This window comes from Pagrus major, chromosome 17 (assembly GCF_040436345.1).
Source record: "Pagrus major chromosome 17, Pma_NU_1.0".
NCBI classification, from domain to species: Eukaryota; Metazoa; Chordata; class Actinopteri; order Spariformes; family Sparidae; genus Pagrus; species Pagrus major.
The window spans coordinates 19151829-19174671 of record NC_133231.1 but is presented as its reverse complement, the minus strand read 5'-3'; the positions used below and the strand labels follow the sequence as shown (position 1 = coordinate 19174671).

General features: G+C 40.9%; 3 protein-coding genes across 4 annotated transcripts; all 3 read right to left on the bottom strand.

The window, feature by feature from the left end:
• Positions 1–448: 448 nt before the first annotated feature.
• Positions 449–12842, bottom strand: sphk2 (sphingosine kinase 2). 2 transcript variants are annotated; one of them, XM_073485991.1, is made up of 8 exons: positions 12776–12842; positions 8914–10570; positions 6701–6850; positions 6113–6207; positions 5889–6004; positions 5126–5329; positions 3420–5001; positions 449–2837 (listed from the first exon to the last, which is right to left on the bottom strand). In XM_073485991.1, the coding sequence occupies exons 2-8, from the start codon at positions 9374–9376 to the stop codon at positions 2775–2777; spliced, it is 2673 nt and encodes an 890-aa protein (XP_073342092.1). In that variant the 5' UTR covers positions 9377–10570; positions 12776–12842; the 3' UTR covers positions 449–2774. The 2 variants fall into 2 exon arrangements, with proteins under 2 accessions (XP_073342092.1, XP_073342094.1); XM_073485993.1 differs by lacking the exon at positions 12776–12842 and adding an exon at positions 11056–11069.
• Positions 12843–13214: 372 nt separating this feature from the next.
• On the bottom strand, positions 13215–18304 carry rpl18 (ribosomal protein L18). The gene is made up of 7 exons (XM_073485336.1): positions 18220–18304; positions 17501–17587; positions 17226–17333; positions 16059–16157; positions 15793–15916; positions 14501–14570; positions 13215–13348 (listed from the first exon to the last, which is right to left on the bottom strand). The coding sequence occupies exons 1-7, from the start codon at positions 18220–18222 to the stop codon at positions 13273–13275; spliced, it is 567 nt and encodes a 188-aa protein (XP_073341437.1). The 5' UTR covers positions 18223–18304; the 3' UTR covers positions 13215–13272.
• An 806-nt stretch (positions 18305–19110) lies between these two features.
• On the bottom strand, positions 19111–21153 carry LOC141012566 (mpv17-like protein). Its single transcript, XM_073486073.1, has 5 exons — positions 21025–21153; positions 20498–20841; positions 19612–19682; positions 19469–19498; positions 19111–19373 (listed from the first exon to the last, which is right to left on the bottom strand). The coding sequence occupies exons 2-5, from the start codon at positions 20829–20831 to the stop codon at positions 19254–19256; spliced, it is 555 nt and encodes a 184-aa protein (XP_073342174.1). The 5' UTR covers positions 20832–20841; positions 21025–21153; the 3' UTR covers positions 19111–19253.
• Positions 21154–22843: the final 1690 nt, after the last annotated feature.

The window sequence follows — 22843 nt, the reverse complement described above, 5'->3', positions numbered from 1 at the left end:
CTGGGCAAGATCATGGGATACCAAACGTCTACTTACCAGTATAAAAATAATATATTGCTTTTGCCCCTTAATATTGGACCTAAATCACTAATAAATTTCCCAAAATGGTCATACAGCAAACGAGAGGTTATATCATCACAACTACTGTATATTCATATTGTGAGAACATCTTTAGTGACTGGTTGTTTTTACTGAGTTACCTGCCTGAGGGACCAATCTACTGGAGTAATGAAACTGTTTTATGGTTATCTCCTTTGTTTGTTAGTATACTATGACTGAGAGGAGCGGAGACAGGCTATGTTTTGATTTGTGGGAAGTAGTTTAAACAATGCTATAAGATATCAAAAGAATGTTACTGATAAAAGCAGCTTCCCCCTGGATAACAGGAGCTATTCTGACCGTATCATATAAATAACAAGGCACATTGATGTGACAAAAGTACAGTAGATTTGCTCCAGACAGAACTTTTCAAGTTACATTTATTCAAAACCATATACAACTATTAACTGTACATTGTATATGTGTATATGTTCATCATTTTAGTAATAATTACAAATTCATTACAGGCAGTCCACGACAGACATCTTAATGGCATTATCAATTGAGGGTTTACACCCCGACATTGTCAAATCAAATTGGTTTATAACACCATGGCGCCATGTTCAGGAAGGTAAACTATTATAACTCCTAAACATCGAGAGAAAGAGAGAAAAAACTCAGTGTGTATAGATTCTTCTATTTGGTGATGTTACAAACCTAGACTCAACATGTTGTATTCACATTCTGTAGCTGTGTGTAAGCACAGTGTAATCATGGTAGACTAGCTGCATTGTGCACTCAAAGGGTAAAAAAAAAAAAAAAGAAGAAAGAAGAAAAATAACAGCCTGGTGAGCAAAGAGTTTTACTCAATTTTCTGCAGTCAGGTTTGAACAGTTCATGATCAACAGCCAGAATTTACAGGCTTATCATACAAAGGCATTAATTTGTCCAGGCATGAGATACAATATGTTGATGATGACCCAAGCAGTTGGCACATGATCCCGCTGATTGATACACTGCACATGCTAATGATTTATTCTTTTGTCCAGAGTATATCAGCAGGTTTTATTACAACATTTCAAAAATATTAATTCATAAAACACATTTCTTAGTAGGGCTCCAAGGTCTGCTGTTATCATCATTTGGAAGTACTTAAATTCTCAAGTTATTCTTTATCACTTACTTCAATAGATTGGCTATGCTGCTGGATAATTTCTCTTCTCATAACTTCTGATTTATGTCTAGATCAAAAGTCTGATGTGACAACACAGAGCTGCTGGATTTTAATATTGTGCCATGATCTCTCCACAGCAGTATTTTAAAGCGTCTAAATGATTTTATCCTACCATTATAAAGCTATGTGTGTTCAACTTTGAGGCATTAAATTCATTTCAGCTAGGAATGTAATGTGATCCATTATTATAGTATCTGGACTAGGCTATTAATACTAGTGCATCCATTTCTAGAACAAAACACTGCATCTGATTCTGCGTTAGATGTTTCTAAAAGTTAATATGATTTCTAGTGTTGTGATTTTCTGTGCTGCTTCAACTCCAGTCATTGTGCAAAATCAATGCACTCATTACTACCTAACAGAGGCAGGTAATGTCCTCTACCTTTCCGAAGATGATTACTCAGAGATAGTGATGTATTCTAGACATAAAATAGTGCTGAGGGCTATTGTGTGTGTGATTCTGGAACATTTCTTGAACGTGAACAGTCTAAAACCACTGACAAAGAAGCTTGCTTTGTCCAGACATTATTATGTTCAATATGTTGCAAAGGCTGATATCATTGACATCATCATCGTGCATCCACTGGCTAAGAAAAACAGGCAGATTATGTAAAAATGTCAGTAATGGTCACCGTTCAACGGTTCCATAGCTCCTACTAGTGTAATGACCCTAACAAGCTTGATCTCGCTGCTCTACATTGAGTCACTTGCATGAACAAAATGGTCATTAAACAATGGAGAGAAGCGTGCTCAAAGATAACAGTAGGCAGGTGGGTCTACCAGGTTGTATTTATGTAGTGGACGGACTCTCTGATAGGTGGCTAGAGATTACCAGGAGTTGGGTTTCTTATACAAGTAAGAAAGGGTAAAGGTACAACTGTACTGTCCAGTGTCAGATAAGGCATTCCTTCTAGGAACGGACGTATTTATACTCAAACATTTGGACGTTGGGGAGGGGTTTAGGATAAAGGGTTTGGACCAATTTTAAATGGGGTGTTGGCCCAAGTGAATCTCAATGTGTTTTTATAGCATTTTATGGTTTAAGAGCAACTTTCTCTGAATTTAATCCGATTTCTTTCCATCTCATTAAAAGGCAACAATCAGGTAGTGCTTCTCTGCATGCATACTATGCATACATCCAACACATGCACTATCTGCACAAAAAATCCCATAAACATTCGATTGTTCTTCCCTCTTATTATCCCAAGCTGTGCAGTTTTCATGCATCTCAGGGTACGCGGAGCGTAATCCGACAGCTGTGCAATGAGGCGCATTTTTCATCCATTTTCAAATTTGCTATTAATCCCTGCAGTCATGCTCCAATGATGCGTGGCTCGGTGGGTTATCCCTTTCATTAAACCCCAGAATAGCAGTTTCTGCAATCCAGGCTATTTTAAGTCTCTCAGATACTCCCCCCCCCTCTCAGAGTATAGATGACAACAGAGATTACATAATTCAGTAGAGTGCTGTTTATCTGTCAATCAGCTCAACCAATCCCTGATTAGAATCTGGTAATCTTCACTCCAGAGTCGCCGACGATGAGACGAGCCATGGAAGGATGAACCTGTGAAATATAGGGAGAAAACATACATTAACAGTGAAAAATCTCACAGTAACTCATCAACATAATTTCACAGCATTAATACTTTGTACTGAAGAGGCTTACAGTACATCAGCTAAAGATGCAACACACCTCTCTACTAGCTGGACAAAATTATCATTCGTTATGTCAACCATGTGAATGATTAACAATCAATTAATAATTATAAGTTTATAAAGTACCTGCTTTTTTGCCATGTCATCACAGTGCCAAACAAAATTCAAAACATTTCACATAATTCTGCACAGTCAAGTCTTTTCTGGAGGACATAATTAGATGTGCCGATATATTACAACAGTAAGATGACATGGGAATTTAACAGTCTTTTATATTTTACATTTGTTTTGATTGACTAATCTATCACACCTCTGCAAAACATATGATCATTGCATGAGCATGTGGTTTGTGTATGTGTGGATGTAGAGGGAATCAAAAGCCCTGCCTTCAGTGTCAAACCTTATCTAATCATGTACACTCACTAAACTCAGATTACAACACTTCATGATAAGTATAGCCACTATCAAGCGCCCTTTCCCCTTTTCTGACCTGCGCTTGCAGTGGCCCATAGGGCACCAGTTCTCCATCCACAGTGAGCGTCCCCCGTGTAGACAGAGGCTGCAGCCTGAAGGCCCTGCAGCTTACATGGCTCACATACGGCGAGTTGACGGAGTGGTGGGTTCCTCTTTCCATGGCAAAGAACAGTCTCAGCAGCGTGGCTCTGGAGATCCCCGCCCGCACAAAGGTCAGGTGGATCAGCCCATCGTCAAACCTGGCCTGGGGTGCAGCATGAAGATCAGCCCCAAGGTGGGTCTGATAAAGGGCCAGGACCAGGACAAAGTCCCCTTCGATGGTGACCCAGTCTCTGGTGGGAAGGGGCTGGTCCAGAGGGGGTAACAAGTCATCCTTAGGGACATTTAAAGGCAGTGAGAACGGACGGTTCTTTTGGGGTCCTGCTGGCTCGGCAATGTCAAAGTTAAAAGATGAGGACGGTGTGCGTATAGACGGCGAGGGCGAGGTGGAATTCGGGGTGTTCGGACGGGGGACGAGGTAGGATGAGGAGTGTGGGGAGGCACATGAAGGTGAAGATGGTGGTGTGGGAGAAAGAGACAAGGAGAGGGAGGGGAGTTTAGGGGGGAGGGAGTTTGAATGGGAGTGCTGGAGGAGGGAGAGGGGCCTCGGGCGGGAGGCGTTCTGGTTTTGGTCCAGGGTCTTGGGCTTGTAAGATGAGAAGGGAGAGTGACGAAACGGAGAGGAGATGGTGAGAGATCGCTCACGAGAAACGTCCAGTGGGTAAGGTTCTTTCTGGTAGTAGGTTCCATTCAGATCCATGTCCTCGACCCCGTATGAAGGGCCAGAGTCTGTGTCGGCCTCCTGACTGAGAGGCTGGTTGAAGAGAGCGGCGGCTATCTGACTCGATGGGGCTGAATTCTTTCTAAGCTTCTGTCTGGCTTCCTGAAGGCCATCTTGGTAAGTGAAACCACCCTCTGGCTCTTCATCTGCCTTTCGCCCCATGTCGACCCCACACCTCTCTCCTGCATGCAACGCTCTCTCCCCCTCAACAGAGCCGCCACTGCCTTCCCCATCCTTCCCCCTGTCCTCGTCCTCCATCTCACTGGAGTCTTGCTCCACTCTTCCCTCATCTTCCCTTTCATCCTTGATCCCCTCCAACCTTTCCACCCTTCCCATACTGCATTCATCCCTTTCATTTGATTCTGAACTCGTCCCCGACCTCTCCGCTTCTGCTTCCATCTCCACCTCCCTCTCTCTGTCCTCCGCCAGGCTGCTTGCCCTCACCACGCCGGTTCCTCCTCCCCTCGCCCTCTCTCTTCTCCTCTCCCTTTCTCTCTGCCTCTCCTCTTTTTCCCTCTCTCCCTCGCCCCTGCGCAGGCTCCTCTGTTCGCTGATGCCCATGTCAGAGCAGGTGCGATGGATGGGCGTTCGGCAGAAGCCCTCCAGGCCTTCTGTGATACTGCGGGAGAGGGGTCTCCTTGGTGGAGGAGGTGTGGCATCTGGTGATGCGGTGCAAATAGAGGGAGGCAGGTAGGACAGACGACCCTTGTAGGATCGAAGAGAAGCTATCCGCACCAGGGTGCCTAGGGTGAAGCGAGCAGAGCCCAGGCCACGATACCTGGAATAAGGAAAGATTTCAAGTAAAGTATCTTTAAGTGATATTGCGTAAGAAATAGAAAAATGCTTAGTCCAACAAGGCCAACAGTGGATGTTTCTCACAGTATAAGAAATCACACACCCACCTCTCACTCTCTATATCCACATCGGACACAAAGCCCCAGGCAACAGAAAGGAAAGAAAACAGTCTCCTGGGTGCTGCAGTACGATTGTTGTTGGATGGAGGAGGACTTGTCGTCACAGAGACAACATCCATGGGTTTGACACCGCCTCGACAGAGCAAAAAGCAGCAGTTCAAAAGGAGGGGCTCCCGAAGGCACATGTCATACCTGAGGAAGATTAAAAGAAAAAAAAAAAAAAAACGAAGAAGAAGAGGACAAGAACACCTCATGTCAGTTAAGATAAGAACGGTTCAGACAACAGGTCAATACAGAGTCCTTCCGCTATGCAGAGATAACTCTGTAGATAACCAGGTGATGAAAAGCAACGTTGTGTTCTTTTGTTTAAAGACAACGAGATGCGAGTTTGGAAGTAGGTAAATCTGTAATTATAGCTGGATAAATCCACATATGCATAATCACTGAATCTCTGTTTATGCCAGCAGTCTGTTTTAGTTGATAAAAGTTTTAGTACAACAAACTGTTTAGCAAGATGGATTGTAAAATGTATGATATGAGAGTTCAACACGGGGCAGAGTCTTATAATGCTGAGCTCATAAACTATTTTTAAATGTCAAGTGGTGAACAACCTATGAACTTAACAGGACTGATTATCTGCAGACAGAGACTAAGATAACAAAATGCAGATAAGAGGTATGACTTTGATTATTCTTATTTACCAAAGGACACACAACTCTCACCTTCACAGACATGAATGAGATACTCTTACCCTGCATTATGGTTGATGGAGCCAGCCAGTGCATTCCCAGAGCCACAGGGCAGTATGCCGACAGGTGTTTTTATTGCTTGTTCCCAGTCAGGGCGCTCCATCAGCCCATTAATTACCTACAGGGACACAAAGAATTCAGAAAATCATATTGGTGGACACACTTAAAGCTGTACATGTATGTGATACAAAAAGACCTGTATATTTTCATCTTAAACATTACCCACCTCATGCAGCAGGCCATCTCCAGAAACAATGATGATGCCGTCCCACTCTGGGAGTGATAGCTCTCTGATAAGCTCTCTTGCATGGTTCTGACGCTCTAAGACAGATTAATTAAGTCAACACTGTAAAACTTAAAGCAGAATCCGATAATTTGCTAATATTAATGTGCATTTACACTCAATAAAAACAGCACAAAGACAATATATTAAATGTTTTACCTGATCAACTTCAATGATTTTTGTAAATACATGCTTATTCTGAATTTGATGCCAGCAACATGTTTCAAATAAGTTGGGACAGAGCCAGTGGAAGACTGGGAATGGAATGGAACAGGTTCATTGGTAACAGGTGATAGCATCATGATTGTGTATGAAAGGGGCATCCTCGAATGCTCCGTTATTGTCGACGTGAAACACAGGAGGATTTTAGTACACAGGCTCAGGAATGCTTCGTAAAAACTGTTGTCCGTAAACACAGCTTGTTGCAAATGATTGAATTCTGTTTTTATTTACGTTTTAAACAGCATCCCAACTTTTTTGGAATCAGGGTTGTAAATGTTTTCTCTACCTAATCTTGCTTTGGTGTGTTACCTGTCTGTATAAGGTTGTAGCTGATGTTGGCCTCTCTGATCATTGGCAGGATGTGGGTCTGACACCACTGCATTGCCTGGCCTCTCCCACTGAAGGGATTGACCAATAACAGTAGTCGCCTGGGACGAGGTAGCAGACTTCTTGAAAATTCTGTTTGAAAAAGAAGGCAGAGTATGAATAAGTTAATACTCACACAGTTTTTTGTTCAGAACAAAGAAAGGAACTAGAGGTTCACTGCATTCAAAGCACGCCAACGGGGAGCTGTCATTACACAGTGTTGCCCAACCCTGGACTTTGAGTGCATTCAACCATTTGAGCCTCTTTTATTTCACCTCACAGGATCTACTTCACACTGCACAATGCTGTCACTCAAGAGCGTGTCCATTAATCATTTAAATTCAGATACATGGTACAGGACACAGTTAATATCAGAATATAGGATTTAAACAAAACAAGGTGGTAAAAACAAAACAGCTGTGTACAGAGGCAAGTTATGTATCATCTGTCCATCTGAGGTAAAGAGGCAAGAAAACTGAGACACTTCTCTTCTTTCTCTCTCTCTCGCACCCTTCCCTCAGCCCAGGTGTGAAGCTTTGAATAAATAAAAAGCATCTGAAAATCAATCTAAGATTTAGTATGGTGTACAAGGACGTCAGTGGTGCAGGGAAGGAGATGAAATGCCTGCACTCTCAGATAATCCTGGATTATGCAACAAACTGCAGCAAGGCAAATTAACAGGAAACCCAACTGACCACAGCTATAATGCCAATAAGCATAAAAATTCACAGAACAAAGTCATTCAGAAATGAAGTGATGAGGAAAGCAAACTGTGACAGAGAGAAGAGAGAATGAACGAGAAAAACAGGGTAAACTGCAGCAGAGTATGAATGAAGCAGGAGCAGACGAGAGACAAACTGACTGGGAAAAATTAAAAATGAATGAAAGTTCTATCACTGCTGGGAGAAAGAGGCAGTGAGCGGATGGGTAAAGACTGAGGAAAGCAAAAGAGAAGATTAAAGAGATTTGAGAGTAAAGGATTACGTTTACAGAAAAGGAAGGCAAAAGGAAGATATGCGAGACGCTAGGAAACTGTATGAAGTCATTGTGAGAAAAAGGTAAACACACACACAGTAGACAAAGTAAACACTGAGCGGGGCCTTGCTATCTGCTTGATAATTGAAGCTGGGGGATACAGCGCATGGGAAGGGGTGCAGCAGCCCCACCCTCTTTGTCTCCATATATGACACTGAATGATGCAGACCGCGTGTGCAGGACAGATAAGGACAGAAAAACAAAGAAGTATTAGATAAATAAAGTCTAGAATAAGATGTACTTATGTGAAACAAACAAACAAAAATCCAAACTAAATACTCTGAATAATAAATCTCACAGCCTCTTAGGGTGTATTAGTGCTAATCCCTCTTTGTTTTTTTGCTACAAACACTGAGAAAACGCTTCACCGCTCTTGGTAACAATTGTGTCGTCTGTGACAAAATGTGTGTGCTGTACATACAGAAAGGTCTGTGGTCACTGTGACATGAAGCTAAGTATAGCCGCATTTACAAAGGAGGCATAAATCAAAGCAGTGTGAGGCAACATTGTGCGGTTTCATGTAGTGAAGGACAGGAATTCAGCCCTTATTCACATGGACAACCTTAAAGGTCAGGCAAAGTAAACGACACCATTACCTGCTCTAAACTAACCACAGTGCCCTTTTGATAAAGCCATGCACTTAAACTCAATACTATGTCAATGCCCAGGACTCCCTAATAAAAGCAGTGTTTCCTCTACATTCATTCAGGAGTGGTGGACTACCACAGTCAAAACATTACCACCACAGCTAGATAAAATGACAAACAGGTTATTATAGTCTAGATAACAAAACAAAAACACAAAACAAACATGAGGTCCAGTGCATAGAAGAAGACCTTTAATCATAATTAAATAACTAATGTATAACTAAACAAACATAAGAGCAGCAGTGACAGACGTGGAACAAATACCATAAGGATCACTGCCAAGAATGTCTGTATATATTTTTACTTCCTAATATTGGTATCAGCATCGACCCAAAAAGTATCAGTCAGGCTCTAGAATCTATGCAGTGGAGTCAATGGGTTTCCACAATCACCTGTATGGCCCTGCAGCATGTAAAACCATCTATCAACAAGCACCCAACATGGACAAGCCAGCCTCTAGTGAGACACACTCACCTGTGTCAGCAGTGACGGTCACATCTCTGAGAAGACACTGCACCGCAGCCGACCACCTCTCAGCTTCAGCCCTGCTTTCCGCCAGGTAGGCCCTCACCTGCCTGCGCCGGGACACCCCTTTCCGTCGTTTGCCTGGCGGATACCAGTACAGCACCAGGAGAGGGGGCGCGGGGGCACGAGGGCAGCTGCACCCCACTAGCTCAGATAAAGGCAGCAGGAGACGGGCTTCCTTCCCCGGCCGTGGTGACAGACGCTGGATATGTATGTGAGTGTGGGTGAGGGTCAAGGCATAGTTGGAGGCCGGAGCCGGAGTGGGGGAGGCAGCAGGGGAGAGTCCCCCTGGACCACCAGGGCTGTTGGGGCAGCTGTTATTGTTGCCGTTGCTGCCGGTTCCCCAGCTGGCAAACTGGCCGTGAAGGAGGGCTTCTGCCGTGGAAGGTGAAGAAGGCTCTGGAGATCGCATCCTCAATGCTGAAGCGGACACAGTTTCAGGAAAAAGTCAGTCTTACAAGTGTTTTTTACTGCTGGATGCTTGAAGAGTGAAATTTGGCAAAAAAAAATTCCACCGCAGCAGGATATGCAGGGAAAAATGTTTCTTAAAGTCAGTCTGAGAACTTTATCCCTGAAATCTCCTCAAAATCATTGTCCCTCTCCAGTGCTTCAATTCAGAGATAAAGTCACCAAAAAAAAAATCAGTTCTGAGTTTCTGTTCCTGTCTGTCCATTTCAGAAGGATGTCTTCATTTGAAAAGAAAAATCAAATTCTTCCAGTTTAAAGGTTCTTCTGAGTATTCATCCAGTGAAGATAGGAACTACCACCAGTCTTTGTGTCACAGTTAGAAAGCTCCCATCACAGTTTGATCTGAAGAGCTGTCAGCTTCTACAGTTTACTGCCAGTGGAAAAGCAACACTTCAACATATTCAACGACAACAACAGGACTTACACATGTATATTTTCCATTACGAGATCAGTCATTTAAACAAAACGTTTTCTTCACAAAGATTGCATAAGTAAAAAAAAACAAAAAAAAAACTTTACATTACAACATAAATCCGCCTATTGTGATAAAAACATAAGGCAGCTGAGCAGCTACTACACATTAACAATAAATCTTTAAATAATTACACAAAAAGGACAAAACTGAATCTTCATTGCTTCGAAAAAAAATTAAGAAAGAATAAGACAAACACACCTTGTTTAGAGACAAGGAGGCTACAATTAAATTAAATTAATACACAAGAAAAGACCTCTGTAGAGTATGCTGTAAGATAAGTGCTGGCCAAAATGTAATTAATGCCACAAAGATACGATAAGTGCAGGCTTTAGAAAAGACCTTTGATACCTCTATTGCTATCTTTAATCTCTGTGATATATACGAGGCAGACGAGGGGAGTGACAAGGCCAGACCTCTAGACAGTAGTGTGATACATTAGAGTTTCATCCAAAGAAATACTCAAGCATTTACTTCATTATCTGTTCTCCGCAAGAGGAGGGTGAACACCAGGTAAGACAGGTGGAGACCAGACAACAAACAAATAAAAAAACAGAAACAAAACAAAAAGACAAACAAGGAGACAGTTCCAGGACGGTCCTTAAGTTTATGTCATGGTAATGTCCTTTAGTCAAACCTCACGTTCCCTCCCGGAGATCTCTGTTCCTGAAAGAGGACAAAGGAGGAGAGGACAAAAACGATCAATTGCAGATGTGGTCAAAACTATAGCAGAAGTTTAAGGTTCACTTAAAGGCACTTTCAGGGCAGATGGGTAACGATTTGACATGAAGAAGTAAGTGAAATAAATCTAATGACTTATACTTCAAATTCACCTGAGGTTTCACTGCGCAAAGGTGAATATTTCTGTATCACATTTAGCGTACAGAGGCGAGCGGTCACGATAAGAGGAAGAGATTACAGTTACAGGGTGAAGCAATACAAGATCCATCAAGCCCCTTGACCTTAGGTGCGTCTTTGCACAGAATGACTCACAGTCACACATCCTCAACAGCCTTGCTGAGACGTCACATTATTTTGGACGAAAGGTTGCATGAGATTGACCACATCTGATTGGCACACGCATGTTTAGGCCTTTTTTCTACACAGGAATTGGACCCGTTTGTCTGGAGCTACAATTTCTTCTTACTCACCAGCAGTAGTTCACAGCTTCCCTCCCCGAGACAAACTGTAACTGAACAACGTCTGGCTGCTCCTTTTATGCAGTCTTAACTCCGCCCTACAATCAAGCCTATTCACCACACCTGACTTGGCTGAATCTCACTGATAGCCACTCAGCTTCAACAGTTTCACAAGAATTGACACAAAAAGATTAAATATTTCAACTAACTCTCCTCACAGAATGCCTAAACACTGGATCTACAATTTCTTCTTACTCAGCAGCAGTAGTTCACAGCTTCATTCCCCTAGACAAAATGTAACTTTTGGACGAAAGGTTGCATGAGATTGACCACATCTGGCTGGCACCTTCATGTTTAGGCCTTTTTTCTACACAGGATTTGGGGAAACATTCTCTCTTTCACAACTGAAGTCTAGGATTGAGATTTTGCTAATTGCTGAACTGAATGGTACTAGATTATAGAGGTTTTGCAACACGCATTAGTACAAAATCTCCCAATCAAGAAATAGGTGCATAAGGAGAAACATAGTGTCTCATGGAAAATGATTTTGACTAGTTTAATGACTTTTGAAAAAGGTCTCCCTGTATGTAATATGGCTCATAATAAAGTTTCATTTATTGTTATTATCATTATCATTTTAGGGATATAGCTGATCAATTACGTTAAAGGCCAGGGTCAAGTTTATCAAACTTTAGTGCGTCAAAGTACAATTATTGGACTATCACCGTGGGACTGGTCACATCTTTCTGTCAAGGTTTATAACAGGCAGGAAACATTATGCAATCTGTGGTGCAGACACAATCAATACTTGGCTGATGTCCTGTCTTGATTAAAAAAAAACGCACACACACAAAAAAAGGACCTCGCTGATGCCCATTGTTGCACCTTACGTCCTTGAAATGCAGGGCGGGGACACCCACAAATAATGTCAGCGGGCTAATTTTGTCTCCCCACACAATGAGGCTGCTGTTGAGTGACTTCGGGGTATTTTGGGGGCTAGCTTATACTTTGAACTCAACACATACTTACTCGGGCCACGGCTAACACACTTAACATCAGCGTTACCAGCTTTTCTAACAACCCCGATGATGCAAAGTAAAAGCTACGTTTGACCGTTAAACTTTACCGATGTCATCCACCTAATGTTAGCTAGCAGGTTGACAGGCTGCTAGCCAGCTGAAATACTTCACCTAACTCCAGTTTTAGCTCAAGTTACAAGATAAAGACGTTTTCATCAAGGCTGCAGTCTTTTAAATTGTTGTCTAGAAGCAGAAAGTGGTTTGAGTTGGACACAGGAAACGAAACCTTAAATCAAGGATAGCAAACGCAGGCTAATGTTATGAATACAGTAGCTACTGTAAACTGCTGCCAGACAGGCGCAACACAGCGTTCTCAGTTAGCATTGGCTAGCAGTTTGCTACTTAACGTAGCCCAAGTTAAAGCTAACTTTCAACACTGTCACTTTATTCTCTTGAAAACCACTCGGGCATCAGTATGGGTACACTGAAAACTCCCGTTTGACTCATGTATTGATTGGTTTGATGGAGGTACCAAGTTAGCGCAGAAAACAGGAGATGACAGCGTTAGCTAACAGTGCGATGTGATCTGATCTATCAAGCCGGATAACACGAAAAATCCCAACTTTTAAGCGTGATATTTTCGCCGGCACCAGATCAGGAAGAGCCAAGTTGACATATAATACATCAAAGCAACAAATAGCTAACAAATTTACCTCATCTTGTCCCCCCTCTCACGACGACAGATGGTCGCTTGCTTGCCTTGAAAACTGTGGCTCGGTGCAGGAAGTGCCTGGAGACGCAGCAGCAGCAGCTTTGAGCGGCGGAGAGGAAATCCAATGGCGATAAGGAAAACATTGCAACACCCACCGACATTCTCCAATCATTGACAGACCACCACTTCCTGGCCAAGTCACTTTTTCTCCTGGCCAACTCTTATCAATAATCAAAAGATTGGCGACGTCAGATAAATGTTAACACTTCAGAGGGCTGGCCATGGAAATAAAGGGTAATAAACAGGGAATGACTTGTACATTTATTTATTTTTTTGCTATTTCCCAGTCCTCTACTGTGATGTTAACCAGCTGCTTGAGTTAAATTAATGTCACAGACATGCATTTTCAACAGTCCAATAAAAAAAAACACAAAAACAACTCATTTTGTACAGTCGATCTTTTATTCGTATCAGATTGTATGGAAAACAAAACAGACACTAGTTCTTGTAGCCACGGCTGGCTCTGCGACCACGAGCCCTCTCGAACTTCCTGCCCTTGGAGCGGATGTAGGGCCTAGAAGAGAAAGAGTAATTTAGTATAAGATGATGACACCACAAACATTCACATAACTGTAGACAAATACTTGAAGCTTTAGTCATTCTCTCTACCTGAGCCCTCATTACCAAAATTGGTCATTGTTATAAACAACAACTTGAGTGACAATTACTCATCCAGTGTTTATGTTCTGACAACACATTGTTTGTAAATTGCTCATACAATTGTAGCTTAATAGCAGTGAGTTTCTTGTTTTCAAAGCTCTGACGCAACAACTCTTTCCTCTAACAAATGTGAGGAGTTTCTTTACTATGATATAATGAAGAGTTTGACTGAAACAATTGACAATGGTGTTTGGATCCTCTTGAAATCATGATCGTCATTAAAAAGAAGGATGGCTGTGGAGTTTATTTACTTTAACACAAGATATGACATGTAAGAGTAGGAAAAGCACAGTTGGAAATGATCAAATCATTGGCTGACATCCATTAAGCTGCTTAAATCTCAAGGCACTGGTATTGTGCTTTCTGGGTCACTGTCACAGCTTACAGTCATCATTAATGTTAAATGTAACACCTGTACTTTTCCTACAGGGATAATTAAAGCGTCTGCTATGAGAAGACCCATTATCTGCTCATAAATCTATCTACATCGGCACACCACACTGTAACCATGTATGACAGCGCTCAATAAACTAAGAGCAACACTTATAATAAAGATAAATTTGTTTTGGTGAAGTGCCAGAATTTAACAAAAGATCCTGGCAACAGGGTTTTTCCCAACAATCGGACTAACAGGGCCACATTCCTGGTACACTTGAACAATGCATTTGGCTACTACCTATTACGGACATGTCAGCCAACCAAATGCTGTAAATGATCGCATTGACCAGACAAACCTGGCAACTAAACATCTATTTTCCTTCACAAGGGAGACAAAAGGAAAAAGGTAAAGAGGAGATAAAGGTCAAGAAATGGAGGGGAAAAATGACGACTGTGCAAGATGGAGGGAAACGCAGACAATGCACGATAGCGTGCATGTGGCAGAAACTACAGTCAGTAAATGCTGAATGTGAAGACAAACACACCTTTCTACTGTAATTTCCAGGCAATTTAGTAGCCCAAAATATTGATAAAAGATTATAGTTTTACACGTCAACTGTTTACATACTTGGTGTGGCTGTGAGGAGTTCCAGGGGCTTTTCCGAAGTGCCTGTACACCTGTCGGCCTTTGCGGGGTCCTGGAGGGGGGGGAAAAAAATGTTACAGGTTAAAAGCAGTGCCAAATGTTATAGCATCTCAAAAACAATTTTCAATCATATATTTAATGCCAATATTTCACATTTAAAAAAAAAAACAATATGCACATTTGTACCTGCTTGTGGCAGAGATTAAAAATTAATCCAAGAGTTGTATTTTGGTTCAAATGACACTTTATAAATACCTAAGAGTGGCTAGGTGACTGACAATATTTCCTTTAATTACAGATCTGATGAAGTAATTTTAAAATAATAGTTGAGAGAAAAGTAATAGTTAAACATGTACTTTCTTTTGTGATTCTTGATTTACTGGTTTTTTTTTTAAACGTGTAATAAATTGCAATTTAACCACTTCTTTGTTTTTGGCCTCATGAAATAACCATATGGATGAGCAGACTGTACAGTACAGAATATAACTGAACCATTGTACTGATAGTTGACAATACAATGGTTCAAAGATAACGGCCTGATACAGCAGATACCGGACACCAATTCCTCACATTGATGGGGGATTGATTCACTAAAAACCATCACAACATGATTTCTTCACAAAACTCAAACACTTGATGCCGATAGTCGGCATCAGGTAATATTTTTAATCTTTAAATAGAACTCTGTCACACAAAGCATTACCAGAGACACATTTGGGTCTCACCCTGACAAATTAGCACTCGACAAATAGAAACAAAGTGAGGTCAGCAAAACTTACACATGATGACAGAGACATTTGAATATCTACTATTTAATTGTCAACCAGGCCAGACTACACATCAAAACCTGCTTTCCTCACTCAAACAGTATTCTTATCTACGGCATAACAGACCAAATTCCCTCACAAGAGCAAAAATCTACATCACTCCGCAACATGAGAGCAGTAGTGTGGTGTGCATTACCATGCGGTAGCATAATCAAAAGCCTTGTTAAAGCAACTAAAACCTGCCAATGTGAAATTACAAAAAGTATGATGACTACAAACAGTTCTCAAACAACTATTCATCGCTCATCCCTGCAGACACCAATCTTATGGCCTTGAAGTACCCAAAGTATAATTTAACATGGGTATTCCTAATGACATTATATACAGTTATACTGAGTAGACTGTTAAAAAGGACCACATTTGAAATTAGTACCAATGGAACAACTACTTTATCTACTACAATCCTGTCACAATATAATTTGAATATAAATCTACATGTTTGGTTACCTGACAGCAGCACGGTGCCCTGTCCTTTAGGAGCAGCCAAAGCCAGCTGGTCAAAGGTCATCACCTGACCACCTGCCTTCAGGATCCTGTGGCGGGCACCATCGGTAACTCTCAGAGCGCAGATCTGTGGGATAAACAGAAGATGAGGACCATCTCAGAGAATGCCAACAACAGTGTTACGAGAGAATCCTTTATGGACTGAAGTATAGCTTTAAGGGAAACGCCAACAGGTGAAGTCTGCCGTTCAAAAAAAGGAGGCAGGTTACCTTCAGTTTGGGAAGATCCTGAATCCTGACATCATCAGTGACTGTTCCCACAACAACAGCAGTTCTGTTCTCACGGCCGGGCATCTTCATCTTACGGATCTGGTTGCAATGGAAGCAAAGTGAGAAATTCAGCACACACAATCACATGTCTGAACAACTTAAAAGGGTCATACATAATCAACATTAAACTGGTATTATTACAAGGTCTGGTTGGTAATTGGTCAATATGATGCAAGTTCAGTGCCGCTATTGGCTGGATAACATGAATAGGGCTGCACAATATGATACAAAAAAAAAACAAAAAAAAAAAAGAGTAGACAGATTAGGATTGTTATTTTATTCACGATTAGTGGTATGTAATTTTTTCATTGAATCATAATGTGACAGTTGTTGGGGTCACATCTGGAGGACAAGATCTGTAAGATAGGGCATCTCTGTGGTACGTCATAACGCTGTTTTATAATATTTTACCTTTAACAAAAAAATTACACCTATGACTTGGATCTTACACATGCCCATATTGCAATTTCAATAATATTTTGATTAACTTTGTGGTCCAAGTGGATAACATGATGCCTACAATAGCATTTCCTTACTTCTTTCCTACTTAATAAAACAAATAAACATTTGTTAACCTAATCCCACCACATCACAAAATTCAGGGCCACTGGGAAGCAGAAAAGCCTAATGAAAAACAACCAGAGATGCAGCAGTTACAATGATCTAACTACCCACACCTTAAATCAGGATACCTACAGATACCATCTATTAATGATACCACCGACCTCCCCTGATTTCAAATTCTGTACACCTCAGTGCACACAACTCATAGCATCATCTTTATGTAAGGTCACACGAGGCCAAGGATGCTGTGGCACTGAAAACATCTGCCCACTGTGACTGAGTGAATGAAACCGATGGTGGAATTTTAGAAATCTTGACAGACACTGTATTTAATCTAGTCTAATCAGATCTAGTGGATCGAACTGGTGCAACCCCTACAGTCAGTCAAAAACTTACACCGCCAAATGATACAGGCACTGACATAAATGCACTTTGTCAAAAATGTGTTCCACTTTAAAAAAGCGACATGCTGGCTAAGACAGTACACATATCTAAGAGCAAAAATTCATTAGTGTTGGGCAGGATGAGAGGATAGAGACTCACCAGACGGGAGATGGAGATGGGGGGCCTGTTGGTTCTGCTCATGAAGAGCCTCCTCAGGACGACCTTGTTGAAGGGAGCATTGGAGCGACGGGCCAGGAACCTGTACAACTGTAAGAACCAAACAGGGTGGTTAGTAACTTTATACAGGATGAGACTATGTAGTGGTAAAAACATGCATATCATCAACAGATTTGAACGTTCAAGGCTTAGAGGAATAACCGTGCTACTGCTGATATATTTCCAATAAATCTAGCATTAAATGTGACTTTAAATACCTTGACCAGGAGCCTCAGATAGATATCCTGGCTTTTTGGTTCTTTCCTGTGCACCTTGCGGTCCTTGTTATGCCTGATGTCGACTCCCTTAAAAAGTACACAGAAGAACATTAATACAACAAATTCATGCAGTAACAATCACATGTAAATGTGACATTAAACATCCTGTATAACAGCAATGACACCCATTACATCCAGGTTCCACTGAACAGCTTATATTTGAGTCTACCACTGCCAAACCATAAGTATGAGCAGCATTTAAAGCATTAATTAAATGGTTATGCATCTTAAGATAACTTAAACAGCTCCAATTGTCACAGTACAGGCCGGTTCACACGTTGACACTCCACAGCTAACATGAGCTACACAGCTAACCAGCTTACACTTTTACGTACGGCTGAGTTCTACATTTAGACACACGATAACTTTTAGGAAACGTGTATTATTGTTTTAACATAATATTCCGCATTTTAGCCACTTTCTAAGCTCGTTTCTGACCCACATGAGGTTGTGATGTGGCTGCCTGTACGGAGCGAGCAAAGAGGTTAAGCTAACACGGTTTACATGGTCAAATAACACGAAATCATGACAGGACTTCAACGTAAATGATGTCGAGAGCTACTTATGATTGCCATTAAAAATACGGGATGCTTTAATTCAGAGGATGACCGTGGATAGTCAGGCTTTCGTATTTTAAGTTTTCTACTAGCGGTACCTACCATCTTGGACTCAGAGCGAAAAGGGAAAAGGAAGAGCCAAGGTCTCGCGATAAGCTGTGCGCTGAAATCTCGGGTCTCTGATTGGTTGAAGGGTTAGCGCTTCCTGCTATGACCAAAATCAAAACATGTGGTGACCCATGAGGCTGCCTCTAGTGGTAGAGACAGAGAGAGAGCCAGGACGAGCCATAGTTCACATGCCACTCACGTTATTACTGATTTAAAGGGTCATTTCGTTTTATTTTAAGAGTGGCTGTATTTTCACCTTTTATATTTTACCATAAATGTTTGTTTGTTTCTAGATTTTGGGGGAGGGTATTGCATTTCTATTCAACAACACAGGGAGTGTCCACAGAAAATACAACCGCGGGGAGGGTTTTCTTTTTAAAAAGTATTGTTCAGTATTCAGCCCCCCTCCCTGCCCCAATAGTTTTCACACTGTCCCTGATAAATTATTGTAATAAATGACATTTTATTGTACAAAGAATTAACAGTCTAGTCAATAATAGATAGATTGTTCTTCCCACAACTGTCATTTGTATTTGATAAAAGGATTTATTTACATGATTATATAATCTGAATGAATGAATGAAATGTACAGACCGAAAAAAAGCCTTTTTACCTTTATTAATTAAAAGACAACTTCAACAGTTATTCCAGTATATGATTCAACGACACACAGTGTGGCAGAACCATTGTTCTCTGCGGTCACAGAGGTAACGCCACCGTTATCAGCGGGAATAAACTCATGCAGAGTTGCATTATTTAAATTTGTAAATCTTATTTGAGATCCTCCCTTGTTTCCTCAGTAAATGTAATGACTCTGCCCTTAAATCATCCTCAACTGATGTCACTGTGAGTTGCAAACAAATATAACACTTAATAAAACAGTCATCGTCACAACGTATCTGTAGAACATCAGTGTTGGGTCCCTTGTAATTCATTTGAATGAAAAAACTATCAATAAAAAAGCAGAAGGAAAGAAAGAAAGCTCATTTAGTCCAAAACCTTGCATCATGAAGCCAAAGATCTTAAGTTTATTCAGGTTTGTGGCCCTGCTGCTGTCTGAGGTGACACAGGTAGATTGTGAACGTCAGTGCGATTCCTCCTAGAAACACTGTCCGAGCCACAGGTGGGACCAGGGCAAAGTTCACTGCCTGAGATGGTGGTAGAGATGACAAGAAAATAACACGTGAATCCGATGTGCAGACAGAAATTGACCAATGATGGGATAAATATAAGAATATCTCACCTGCATTGTGGACCAATACACCACTCCAGCCTAACGAGAGGAACAGAGGGTAGAGTTATACATACACAGACAGACAAGAAGATTTATCACAAGACATTTGATACTTATAGAGTAAGGGCAGCAGCCTTTGACTGAATGTGTACCTTGTAAGATGTCCAGAATTTCTGTCTCCAGTCTTCAAGTGGGTCATCTTTGTTTTCTAGTAAACTTAAACCTAAAAAGTAGACGCAGCTCTTAAATGTTTTATTGTTTCTTTGTTGGCGCCATCATTAAGAAACACATTTATTTAAAAGATTTAGATTTGTCACATGTGTAAGATGCAACACTTCATGTTCTGGATGCATAATTCTATAAAGTTTCAGCTGTACATGCAAAAATGTGAAATTTGTCTACAAGCAAACATACAATTTATCATTCAGTACATCAACATTTTGCCGATAATCAGCGACTAAATCAGCACTGTCTAGGACACCAATGTCATATCCTCAGAATTAGCGGGTTTATGACTCAAAGAGTTTACATGTTACATTTACACAGACACAACTTACACTAGCTGGGTAAATAAAAAAAAACAAAAAACAATACAAGTAAAATAAATGGCATAAATAAAGTGAAAAATTTAGAATTTAAAACAAATAATACTCTTGTTTGATTAGTCTTGCCAAAGTTTTTTAAGTGTATGGACTAATAGGGACTCTTTTTTCTATCTGATGCTGACTGTTAGTTTGATTTAAGCCATATTCAGTCTGTCTTTGTGAAACCGGCCACATATTACACATTTCTTTTTAGGAAACTGTAGACATATAAAATAAAGTTCTACCAAAGTGTTTTATCTAATTATATAAGTATATGAGTGCAGAATTTAAAGGATTATATGAAATAAAAGCTCGGCCTGTTGGGAAAAATAGGGTTTAAGATAATAAAAGCACCACAACAGACACCAGCTTTAATCACTTACAATAAAAGACCAAAACAGAAAAAAAAATAAGCACAACAAATGATTCAAATAGGCTTTTGTAACACACTCACCAATATAAAAGGCACTGATGGTGAGTGGAGCTGCAATCAGCTGATCCACCACAACTTTCCCTGTCACCGCCTTCACTCCGCCTCCCGGCAGCATCCTCTCCAGCCACCTGAGCCAGTGGTAGTTGAAGTTGGCATGGAAACAAAAGCCGACAGTCGCCACTCGGGCCGTCTGACACCAGTCGATGCCAGCTGGATCCTCAGACGTGGATCCTGATGTGTGTTTCCCTCCCAGCACACTCTGCTGTATGAGGTCAGCAGAGGCGAACAGCGTTGTGTATCCCAGGACGTTACTGATGTATGGATGAGCCTTGAACGCAGCCCAGGCCCGGTTCATGGTGATAAATCTGAGCAGAGAGAGGATTACAGCTGAATTCATTTATTATAAAGACACTGGGTATGACTGATTTATATTACGAGGGGGGCTTTTAGATACTTCAAAAGGATGTTAAAGGAAAAAAGCAAAATTGAAAATGCTGAACCATTCTACTGTAAGATATGGCTTTTTCCCAGGAGGTATTTAAACCTACCTTTCAGTGAAGCTCTTCTCACCCTCTCCTTTAATTTACAAAAATCAACAAGACACAAGCTCTTTCCTGATTGGTTCTGTTGGACGAGGAGGAGCTGAGATGGATCTACAAGCGAGGGAGGTTTTCTTCTCACCAAAGTCAAAGTTCTGTGGATGTGTGATAAGACCTTTATCAGCCCGCTTGAGAGGAATCTGAGAAAACACCACCTGTGAGGAATGTTAAAGAAGTGACCCATACAGCAAAGATCCACAGAAGACAGTAGAGAAGCTGTGAAAAACAAATCCTGTCAAGTTATTATACTGAATTAAAGGGCTGCAGCTCCATTAGCAGTGGAGATGAGCCTCTTATACCTTGTCACTTGAGTCATTTCCCGTGAAATGTGTGCAGAACAGTAAATGTCACTCACCACAGATTTTTCTCATTTGCTGAAGTGTTGAAATTGAGACCACAGCAGGAAGTAAGCTGTGCAGCTCTCCAGTCAGAAGCACATGTGGTATCACTATAAATAGAGGCCACTCCCGCAGAAAGGCTTCCTTGCTTTGAGGAACATAAGTAAGACGACTTTTCAGTTTATTAGAGTAAAAAACAGAAGACAACTGGTTGCATTGGGATAAAGTGTCAACTTGAACCGGAGGTGGTTGATTTGGTCTCTAATAAATAGGATTTTATCATTAAACAAGCCCATAAAGTTGTTACTACTGAGTGTTATAGGAATACAAGGCTCAACAGAGCTACAAGATGTTTGTAACACAACATAATACTGCTTACTCAGGGATCAGAGTTCAGCTGAATGTAACTCAGTTCTTCAAACACTCACAGCAGACACAACATGTCGGAGGCTCTCTGGTGACCTGGAGGCAAACTATAATCATGCTTCTTGGAGTTGCACCAAACTAAAGCTATTCTGGGAAAATGTAAATGCAACCAGAAAGATATTATGTGGTATTTCATTACAAACAACTGTGCTGTGATGTACTTACAGGTCAGACCGAGGAGGAAATACAAAGAAGAGACACATACCCGACAAAAATACTGCTTGCAGCCACTAAGAAGCTGTAAGACATTGATGTTAATCCAGGCGGTCGCACCAATAACACTGGATATTTCTCATCTCATCCAAATAAAACAAACAGATCTTTAGAATAAAAAAAATGTTTGATCCGTCATTGATAATTTTCAGTTATTTGTTTGATGGAAAGGTTGATCTGTCTTGCGTAGGATCCTTGACATAGACATTCTGGGCACATAAGGCCTTATTGCCACTAGAGGGCCCAGACAGAGGACAAAACAACTGCCTACCTTAAATAATGTTTATCATACATTTTTAAATATTCTAATGTTTGATATGTAAAAAATTCAAAATAATCTCCAGTCTAAAACTTTATTTCAATGTTTACATATTTATTTGGTTCATTTTTGAACACACACAACATCAGCTATACTTGTACAGGTACATGACTAACCAACTGAGGTAAGTGATTGAGTTAATGAGCATAATAATAATAATAATGTGTAATTTGAGTAATTTTTTTTGTTTACCAAATATCAAAATGTACCTTTAGGGGGGCCCTGAATAATACAGTCTGGCTCGAGGAGTCTGTCCATTTAATCTGGCCCTGATCTTGTGTGTTTTGAAGGTTAAGGAAAATATATTTTAGACACAAATTGGAAAAAGTGGATCATTTGCATGTCATAAAATGCCGAACAAGTAATTTAACTGTTTAATATGTAAAAACTGGAAATGACAATGTACATGAATATCTCATGGCATGTTTTGTTCTGTGTTGGTTACGTCACATGTTGAAACTCAAAAACAATT

Excerpts from the sequence above, each read along its gene's own strand:
- rpl18 (XM_073485336.1), bottom strand. Across the intron at positions 16,158-17,225 it reads CCATCTCCATCTCCCGTCTG|ATCCGTAAGATGAAGATGCC; the intron begins GTGAGTCTCTAT and ends CATTGCAACCAG. Across the intron at positions 13,349-14,500 it reads ACTCCTCACAGCCACACCAA|GCCCTACATCCGCTCCAAGG; the intron begins GTATGTAAACAG and ends TTTCTCTTCTAG.
- LOC141012566 (XM_073486073.1), bottom strand. The coding sequence starts at position 20,831 with ATGAACCGGGCCTGGGCTGCGTTCAAGGCTCATCCATACATCAGTAAC. Across the intron at positions 19,683-20,497 it reads CATCAGTGCCTTTTATATTG|GTTTAAGTTTACTAGAAAAC; the intron begins GTGAGTGTGTTA and ends TCTACTTTTTAG. Across the intron at positions 19,499-19,611 it reads AATTCTGGACATCTTACAAG|GCTGGAGTGGTGTATTGGTC; the intron begins GTACACATTCAG and ends TCCTCTCGTTAG.
- sphk2 (XM_073485991.1), bottom strand. The coding sequence starts at position 9,376 with ATGCGATCTCCAGAGCCTTCTTCACCTTCCACGGCAGAAGCCCTCCTT. Across the intron at positions 6,208-6,700 it reads CTACAACCTTATACAGACAG|AGCGTCAGAACCATGCAAGA; the intron begins GTAACACACCAA and ends AATCTGTCTTAG. Across the intron at positions 5,330-5,888 it reads TCCATCAACCATAATGCAGG|GTATGACATGTGCCTTCGGG; the intron begins GTAAGAGTATCT and ends AATCTTCCTCAG.